Source organism: Primulina tabacum, chromosome 5 (assembly GCF_025594145.1).
Source record: "Primulina tabacum isolate GXHZ01 chromosome 5, ASM2559414v2, whole genome shotgun sequence".
NCBI classification, from domain to species: Eukaryota; Viridiplantae; Streptophyta; class Magnoliopsida; order Lamiales; family Gesneriaceae; genus Primulina; species Primulina tabacum.
The window spans coordinates 35,538,106-35,548,448 of record NC_134554.1 but is presented as its reverse complement, the minus strand read 5'-3'; the positions used below and the strand labels follow the sequence as shown (position 1 = coordinate 35,548,448).

General features: G+C 36.7%; 1 protein-coding gene across 1 annotated transcript; it reads left to right on the top strand.

The window, feature by feature from the left end:
• The first annotated feature begins 7,511 nt into the window (after nt 1-7,511).
• Nucleotides 7,512-8,003, top strand: LOC142544365 (uncharacterized). The gene has a single exon (XM_075651420.1). The coding sequence runs from the start codon at nt 7,512-7,514 to the stop codon at nt 8,001-8,003; it is 492 nt and encodes a 163-aa protein (XP_075507535.1).
• Nucleotides 8,004-10,343: the final 2,340 nt, after the last annotated feature.

Here is a 10,343-nt window from a genome sequence, read left to right as displayed (position 1 = left end):
GCATATGCGCTACCCCAATCGGCGCATATGCGCGAGACACTCGGTCTCCGCGCGTATCCTGCACATCGCCTCGCGCATATGCGCGACTCATCTCCGTGCATATGCGCGAGACTCTCTGGAGTTACTCGCATAGGCTTCGCGAATATGCGCGATATCTTCCGCGCATATGCGCGAGGTCTTCTGCCTATTTGGCGCATGTGCGCGCATCTGGTCGCGCATGTGCGCCGATGCTACTGTCCTCGCACATCAATTTTCACACGCGATCTCATTTCGTGTCTCGGTTAGCCCTTTCATAATTATCTCGATTAAGAATCAATAATCGTAATTCAACACGGTATAAAATCTCGGGCATTACACAAACTAACAGCAAGGGAAAAACAAAGGCCCTCTAAAAAGGCACTGGGAAAACTACACCAAAATAAGTCGAGCAGGTAGCAATTACTGTAGAGTAGACGGAGGTAGAAAGGGAAAAACAACAGGGCCAAACAAAATGGAGAAGAACACACAGTTGATCTATAATAAAAGAGAAACAAGGGCTACCCACGCGAGAGGGGGGAAGAAACCAAAGGAACTTTACAAAGAAGCTGTGCAAGCGAAAGCAAAATAAGGCGTTACGGGTGACCGAACAACACGGAACAAATCGCCTCAAATAGCTACAGAAAGGGAGAAACAAATTTCGAAAAGCATAAACTAAGCCGAAGAGAACCAAGGGGATCAATATAGCTAAAAGAAGGCAAAAAAAAAAAAAAACAGGAAGAACAACATAATCAAAGCAGGACAGTATAAAATAATCAAGGCCAAAGAGAATGAAAGGGATAACGCACCTGTTGCCATTTTCTGCCTCTCGGGAGTGAAGATCGGGTGGAAATCGAAAATTTGAAGGAGGAACGAACACAAGGAGATGGAGAATTGGGGAAAGCCGAACAACAAATGCAACAACCATAGGAAAAAGGAAAGCAGAAAGAATTCGGGGAGGAAGGAGGATGCTCAGACGAATCGTGGTGGGGCGATTGATCTCGTAATGACAGCACAAACTATTGATTATTGGAGAAAGAAACGTACGAAACGTGTTAAGGATTTTAACCGGCTACCGTACAGACTGGACAAATACATCTTATTGCCGCTTTCATATGAGTAGATAACAAAAGTTAAAATTCTACCGCACAAATCACTTCTCTGCTCATGCGTTATCTGGATCAGTAATTTGTCCGACTGGTGTTCAACTATGTATTTTAAATCATATGTTTTAAGTTTCTTGATTTTCCTTTTCTTATGTTACTTATTGTTAGAGTAAGTGTTCATTTAGCCAACTTGTGGCTTGATCTTTATTGACTTTGATTTAAAAACTATATTTATTTCAATAATATTTTACGGATTTTTTCAATTACGATATTTTATATGTATACTCATGCAAACAACATAGATAAAGTCTTTGAATATATAATAGGAAACATGAGGTCTGTCTCTCAACATAAGACCACGCAACTCATTAGGAAGTGTATTATATATTCTAAACATGTTCCTAGTCGGATCAGTCGTCGAAAATAAGGATAAATGTTGCTTAAGCTTGAGACTAGCATATGTGATGTAAACGCCATGTTTCATTGATAAGCCATGAAGATGTCCATTCATTAAGATGAGTGATCATTTGATGATTTATTGAACAACTCTTTCTTACATTGTCCAAGTGGTTATTACTTGTCGAATGAAATAGTCTATGGTTATGGTTGTACACCCATTACTCATTTGACCCGGGATAATGTAGAGGCTCTACGTACTAGTATGCACTTTGATCCGTTTACCGACTCTATTGAGGGTCATCAGTTGACGAGATTTGCTATAGTTTCGAAATATGTAGGAGCAAATGCATTGTAGTCGTGGATTCACTATTTTGCCTACATGTGAAAAATATCATATCTGATTTTATGAGTTAATAGTGCAAGGAATATCTGACCAGATCAAGAAATGTGTTTTAGGAAAATGTGTTTTCCTAGTTGCACATACAATATCATTATTAGTATTCAAAGATACATCACGTCGTTATCGAACTCATACGCAACTCTCGATATACCAATTGTTGCAGATTTGATCCGATATATTATTTGAAGGGATCGTACTGTACGGTGACCATGACATAAGGTTCTTGCATGCACTATCAGTGATACCTAGGGGATCATAGGGCGATGTTATTAGACATTATCACCATGATCTGATGGGTGCAATCATAAATGATTTCTGACATTCTTAATCAAGGCGTTGATAAAAAGAATGAAGCTAATTATGGTAAGCTTGAACAAGAACAAATGTTATTCTAAATCACATGGATGTGAACTCATAGCTACATATATTCCTGAACAATTGAGGGTACATAAGTATTGGATTCTATGTTCATGTTGAGAAAGTTAAAGTTCAAGGAGTTGAATTTAACGACTATAGTTCGATGAATATCAAACAGAATAATTGTAAAGGAGTTATCAGTTGATTCATAAGATTGAAGAAATGGAAGTTAACTTAATTTTTAATTGGAGAAAGATAGTGAAACTGTTTGTTTTGGTGAAGGAGTTCACAAAATTACAGCCGTCAAATATGGAAAGTGAAAATTTTGATATTCGAAATTTTCAATTTTGATTATATGAACAAGATTTCTATTTTTGGTACATCGGCGCTGCCAGATAGTCGATCGAGATTATATTGAGTTCACAATTATTTATGTAATTAATTTTTAATTTACTAATTAAGTAAGAGTACTAGTTGTATTGACTACCTAATATGTATAAATTTCTAATAATATATTCTAGAGGAGTCTAGAATTAATTAATTGATAAGTTAATTAAAGAAATTATATAGTGGTTATTTAATGTCTATTCATATAATAATGTGCATGTATAGATGTGTGTATGTGTGTGTATTATATGGAGATATAAATATGTATATATAAATATATAATGCATTATCGATAGTTGATTAATATGTGATATAATAAACATGAAAATTGTATTTAATGAAAATAAGGAATCCTGGTGGGAGTAAGATTATGAATCCTAATAGAAGGAATCCTTGTGTGATCAGGAACCAACCTCTATATATATTTCATTGGCGGTCATATGAAATAAGAATTTTTGCACACAAAATTCGGTCCACCAAAATTTCTCTCCTATCCCCTTCAACAATTTTCGGCCATCACAAAATACTGCAACACCGCCTCCGGATTTGGAAATTTGGACGATTCAGTCTCAACGCATAATTTTTTTTATGATTTATAGTACAATCCAAACAAAAAATACAGCCTCTGATCGTAAACCTAATTTGACGATCAAAGGCTGGAGATCCGTTCGAATAAATATACAAGAAGGGTCAACTCCCTAATCCAGAACTGGTTTGGTATCCAGCATAATTTACGCTAAGGTAAGTAACAACAATAAATGCCCTATGAATGTTTAAATACATACGACGCCCAAGAAAAGTTTCAAGCGTCGAAACTAAAATTTTCTATTTCCCGCTGCATCTTAGGTGCGAGAAAACGATGTCTCAACATAATTTATATGTTTCCTTGGTATAATCTCTTTTGTTGATAGCATATTATTCTCATTTCATGATCTCATTTGGATTTGGATTTCAATAAATTTCTTTGTCTTATGATATAGACAATTATGCGGATGAATGAGTTTTGAATTTTTAGGTTGTGTCGCACTCATACGTGATTCTTTGATTCATCTTAATTAGTCTTTGTCATAATGTAGACCGACCAATCAGCGAAATTTTAGTAAATAATAACTGATCTACTCGCCATATTCATTCTTGATCAGAAGTCGAGCATCAGCGGTTTGCTAGAAGGCTTGCAGGAAGTTATAAAATATAACGTTTGCAATTGCTTAATGAATATGTAATATATATTTACTCAATTTTTTGCATTTTGTTACAATTTTTTTCCATTAATTGCATAAACGTGAGCTACATTTTCTCAAATTTAGAATGCCAGAGAGAAGTTGTAGCCTGTAGGAATAGGGGTAGAGGAAGATCCTGAAATATGAGGGAGAGCCAGACCAAGTTACTGATGCTCTGGGGAGAGTCGTGCCAACATTTTGCTAGAAGGCTTGCAGGAAGTTATGAAGATAGAACCCATTCAATCTTCTAATTTATCAATTAAAAAAGGTATGTCATTTCCTTTTTATAATATAACTTTTGAGTGCTATTTTTATAATCACAAAATTTCAATATAGCATATGATCAAACAATTCTTTTGCCAAAATTATACAAATTTAATAGTTGATATATATTATATTCCTCGGCTTAAATATAATAGCAACTACTAATAGGATCATTTTTAGCAATTAATTTTTTTAAGAGATGATTTTGCAGTAATATGGATAATGATTTCGTTGTAAAATATGTGTAAAGCTCATTTCCACTTTCGGATCACATGCAATAATTAATAAAGATAATCGATAGTTAAATAATATAGTTGTTTGTCTTAAGTGAATCCTTCTATTTTTGTTCATTTCCGAAAGCAAACTTTATTTAATTTAAAAAACTAAATACTCAATATCATTAATTGAAACTCGCAAAAGGGAATGTTAATTATTGTCAATAGCACTATGCTTCTTGATTTTTTTATATGCATACGCTTTGATTGTCGAGGTTTACTTTATTGTTTTCTTTTTTCCTCTCTCATTTTTAGCAGTGTCAATAAAAAATATACGATCCATTTAAAATTTAATTAAATAAAAGAGATTTTGACTTTTTAAAATCGAGAAAAGGGAGTTGAATCTGTTAGTCATGTGAGATCATTAATTAGTTAGTTAGATTTCACTTATAAAAAAAATTAATTGGTCTCGTCCCTTTCGTCTCCAGGTTTCATGTTTTCATTCCAGCTATTTTTGTGTTACTCACAGCAAATAAAACAAAAATATAATCAAATATCATTTGAAAATTTGAAGATTTGTAAGAGAAATAAGTATATATTCGTAATGTTGTTGCTATTATCGTAATGTTACACCAAATAAATTTGTTTCAGTTTAGGTCTTGCTTCGCAGAAAAGGTAGCGGAACGGCCTGTCGCCCAGACATTCGTATGCATGGTCATTATTCCTTTTATGGTTTATTATGATGATCGTTTGGGGATATGTGATGTAATGGTGATGGTTTATGGCTTCAAGATATGATATGAATGGTATTGAATGATATAGAATGAATCAAAGAATGGATGGGTAGGATAGAAGGTTGATCCTTAGCCAAATAGGTAATGGAAGTGCTAAAACGGTATGAAACGGTGGCAGTAGTTGTGGTTTTTAGCATAATATTTGTATATCATCCAAATGAGGTGAGGCCACTTTCATTAGAAACATAAGATATAAAGCAATAACTTTCATGTTTTGAGTTTTGTCCAAATCATTGTGAAAGTTTAGCCAAAAGCGCCTCGAAGTGTGTCGTGTGTATCGTCGTTCCTCTAATGACACATATTGAGAGATTGGGCATAAATTTTTACTCAGACCTTCAAATGACATGAGACCAATTGGAGATGCAAGCCAAGACATAGAGCTACAACTTTCCTGTTTACCACTTTTCCAAATTATGATGGGAAAAGGCGTTTCGGAAGAAATCTTTGAGGCGGCTGTGCGCAGAGTGGCGCCCGAGCGGTAAGAAATGGCCGCCCGAGCGCCACTACTTCTGGAATTTTGGGTTTTGGACAGAAATGTCCGCGCTAGGACGGTAATTTATGACCGCCCGAGCGCCCAGCGCAGTACAAAAGCGTGTTTTGGGTGTTTTAAGGTATAAAATCGAATGAGACTCTCATTTTCTTCATTTCCCTTCTCCTCCTCTCTCTTCTCCTACGATTCCAAGCTAGGGTTATTCATTTTCTTCTTATCCTTTCTTTCAATCAAGCAATTAATTTTCAATTCGGAGTTGGAACTTCATCTTTTTAGTGAAAGGGACAAAGGTAAGTGGTTTTTCTTCTTGTTCTTGAGTTATTGAAGATGGTGGAGTTAGGGCATGATAGTTGTGATTGATGTATTGGATTAAATGGTCATATAATGTTGTTATTTGAGTGTTGATGGTTAGTTATTGGGTTTATTATTGTAGGATCACCATAAAGGTTTAGGAAACCAAGTGCTCCAAGTGTTGTAAGTGGAATCATTTCTTCAATGCATCACATGATCCTATATGTATGTGTTTTGATGATTTTATGATGCTAACTCCTTTCAATTCCATTCATGATATATATATGTAAATATGTATATATGGTAGTGCAATTATATGCATTTTTGAATGAAAGGAGTTAAACTATATATGATGCCTCTAAGATGATCGATAAAATGCTTGAATGAAGTTTTATATGATTGAATGATTGGATTGGTAGTGATAGTAGCGGTGTTGCCTCTGGCAATTCTAAATCCGCAATGTAATTGGCCAATTAACGATGAAAACATGTGCTCTCTTATAAGATGCATTTTATGCAGATGTACGTGTCCCTCCTATAAGATTCGTTTTTACGAAGAGGGTTAGCAATGAATGAACTATCCTATAAGAACTATCAATTCTTCAGTTAATCAATGAAATGAATATCATCCTTATGTATTGTTGTATTATGATTCTTGACGGATGATATTAATGATGATTCGACGTTTATGAAATGAAATGATTAATGTTTTCAAGAAAATGAAATTGAGGCTATTCCTTTTATGTTTTACAATAAAATTATATATATGTATCTTGTTAGTATTGATTCCATTTGCTGAGTTTTATACTCATTCCAGTTATGTTCATGTGATGCAGGCACAGGTAAGAAAGACTGATCATCCTTGAGTTGTCGAAGCAAGAGAAGGGATTATGCCAAACTTTGGAGATTTCAATTGAACGCTATTTTTGTTATGTTATGGTTATGGTTATTTTGGGAAACACTGAAAATCTTGTTTTGGTATTTGAATTAAAAATATGTGTAGATACTATATTAAATGGTATCTGATTTATATGAAAATCTTTTGCATGTATTTTGTGTTGCTTGAGACAGGTGGCATGTCCTATTTGTGGGGAGATGCTACCCAAATTTTTTAAAATTACACATTTTCTCCAAATTATATTTTAAAGCTTCCGCACTAATTATGCATTTAATGTCACGAGTGTTACATTTAGTGGTATCAGAGCCGAGATTTTCGGACCAATGATTTGGCATATGACTTCCTCTGCTGTCGACAATTCGGTATGTATGTACCTGCATCATTTGATCAAATATGGATGTGTAGCCTCAATAATTATGATATGTTATGTATGGAAATGGTTTTAAACTAATATGTATCATAGGATCATGCCGCCTAAGCGTAAAGCACCAGAAGGGGAGGATAGTTCATCATCTAGAGTGGTTGGTGAATTTAGCAAGTTACTGAAAGAACAGGCCAAGGTACATGGCGAGCAGATTCAGCAGCTCTTACGGATGCAGCATGCAGGGCGAGGGAGAGAGAGAGAGCAAGTGAGGCCCGAGCCCGGTAGTGAAGGCGCATGCGAAAGATTTCGCAGATGAAGCCACTAGAATTTCATGGTAGCACTGATCCCATGGTCGCCTTGGAATGGGTCAAAGCTGTGGAGGCTATTTATGATTACCTTCAGTTTGAAGATAATGATCGAGTCAGCTGTGCCATTTTTCTACTGTCCAAGATGGCGAGGACTTGGTGGGACGCCACCAAGATATCAGTTAATGTCTCGGCACTCAAGTGGCAGGAGTTTAAAGATTTATTCTACGACAAATATTTTCCTCGAGATATTCGAAGTCAGAAAGTGAAGGAATTTCTAGAACAGAAGCAAGGAAATATTTCAATGAAAGAGTATATTCTCAAATTCGAAGATGGGTGTCAGTTTGCCCCATATCTGGCCAGCAATGACATCCAAAAGGGCGAGCATTTTCTTAGAGGTGTCCGAGATGAAATTAAAAGAGACGTTCGAATGTCTAAAGCTGCTTCATATAAAGAGATTGTTGAAAAAGCAAGGATGGCCGAGTTATTCGCACAGTAATGGCAATTTCGGGGACGAAATTTCTTAAGGAGGGGAGAATTGTAACGCCCAGACATCCGTATTTATATGATGTAAGGTAATGATTATGATTAAGTATGTTTATTATTACTCTTATGGTTTATGATGATGATCGTTTGGGATATGTGATGTAATGGTGATGGTATATGGCTTCAAGATATGATATGAATGATATAGAATGAAACAAAGAATGGATGGGTAGGATAGAAGGTTGATCCTTAGCCAAATAGGTAATGGAAGTGCTAAAACGGTATGAAACGGTGACAGTAGTTGTGGTTTTTAGCATAATGTTTTGTATTTTCATCCAAATGAGGTGAGGCCACTTTCATTAGAAAGATAAGACATAAGGCAATAACTTTCATGTTTTGAGTTTTGTTCAAATCATTGTGGAAGACAAGCCAAAAGCGCCCCAAAGTGTGTCGTGTGTATCGTCGTTCCTCCAGTGACACATGTTGGGAGATTGAGCATAACATTTCCTGAGCTTTGAGACAAGAAATATAAGGAGTGCAAAGCGAAATACCTGAACTCTGGAAAATTCCGCTATCATCATCTTCTGTAGGAAATCGCACCGTCTTAGCCAAGCAATCAATAACGGCACGGTATGACGATAGCCAGTTTATTCCCAAAATAACATCAAACGCCACCATGAGAATAATAATAAGATCAACAAAATAGATTTTCTCATTTACTTGCACTGTACAACCTTTAAAAATGCTGGAAGGCCATAATTCGTCTCCCGATGGCAACAAAATACTATAGTGGAGGGGTTCAAAAGATGGAACAACATTCAAAGAGCGCAAGAAAATTTCAGACATAAAGGAATGCGTAGCACCAGTGTCAATCAATGTAATAGCGGCCTTGCCTGAAATTAAGATAGTACCTGATATAATAGAAGAATCAAGATTTGCACCTTCTTTGGTCATTGTGAAGATTCTGCCTTGAACTCTATCCTTCCCTTTCTCACCCTTCACTGGACAATTTTTTATAACATGTCCAACACCTCCACAACGAAAGCATCGATTACTTCCAACCAGGAACTCACCTGTATGCATTTTGCCACATTTTGGACATACAGGTCGATCATATGTAGGCTGGTGGAATAGGAGCTTTGGGTCGATGCTCCTCTTTTTCTTTGCCTCTGAACTTGCCCTTACCTTTCCATCCGGATCCTTGGCTTTTAGTAGAAAAATCTTGGCGCTTCAACTGTCTTTCTCTTTCAATTTCCTTCTCGTCCTGCTCGGCCATCCTTGCTTTTTCAACAATCTCTTTATATGAAGCAGCTTTAGACATTCGAACGTCTCTTTTAATTTCAGCTCGGACACCTCTAAGAAAATGCTCGCCCTTTTCGATGTCATTGCTGGCCAGATATTGGATCTTCAGAGGAGCGAGATCGCTATGGTAGAGAAAGGGACCATAGCTAGACTTTCAGCTTTAGTTATTCGACCTACGATTGTCAGATAGGATACGACAGGAGCAGCCTAATGATAATCAATTGATGGAATTGCGATCCAAAGCCGATGAGAAAGGAAATACAGAGTTTGCAATGAACACTGATGATTTGTTAACGTGGAAAGGTCGGATATGTGTTCATAGTGGTGATGACATTCGACGAGATGTTTTGACAGACGCTCATACCACGCCATACTCGATACATCCAGGTAGCACCAAGATGTGTCAGGATCTCCGACGTCTATACTGGTGGCCAGGTATGAAAAATGATATTGCAAAGTTTATATCTGAATGTCTAACATGTCAGCAAGTAAAGATTGAGCATCAAAGACCTGCTGGAACTTTGCAATCCCTCCCAATACCTCAGTGGAAATGGGAGCACATCACCATGGATTTTGTAACGGGACTTCCAAGAACACCAAAGGGTTACAACTCCATCTAGGTGATTGTTGACAAGTTAACCAAGTCGGCTCATTTTCTTCCGGTCAAGACGACGTTTACAATGAACCAGTATGCTGAAGTCTATGTAGCTGAGATTGTGAGACTTCATGGTATCACTGTGTCAATTGTATCTGATCGTGACCCAAGGTTTACTTCTGAATTCTGGAAGAGCTTGCACAGAGCCTTGGGCACCAGGTTGGCATTTATCACAGCTTATCATCCTCAGAGTGATGGGCAGTCAGAGATGGTAATTCAGATTCTTGAAGATATGCTACGAGCCAGCACGATTGACTTTCCTGGTAGCTGGGATTCTAAATTGCCACTTACGGAATTTACATATAACAATAGTTATCAGGCAACGATTGGCATGGCACCATACGAGGCATTGTATGGCAGAAAATGTAGGTCACCATTGAACTGGGATGAAGTCGG

What these genes read in the sequence shown, in the direction of transcription:
- LOC142544365 (XM_075651420.1), top strand. Translation starts at nt 7,512, where the DNA reads ATGAAGCCACTAGAATTTCATGGTAGCACTGATCCCATGGTCGCCTTG.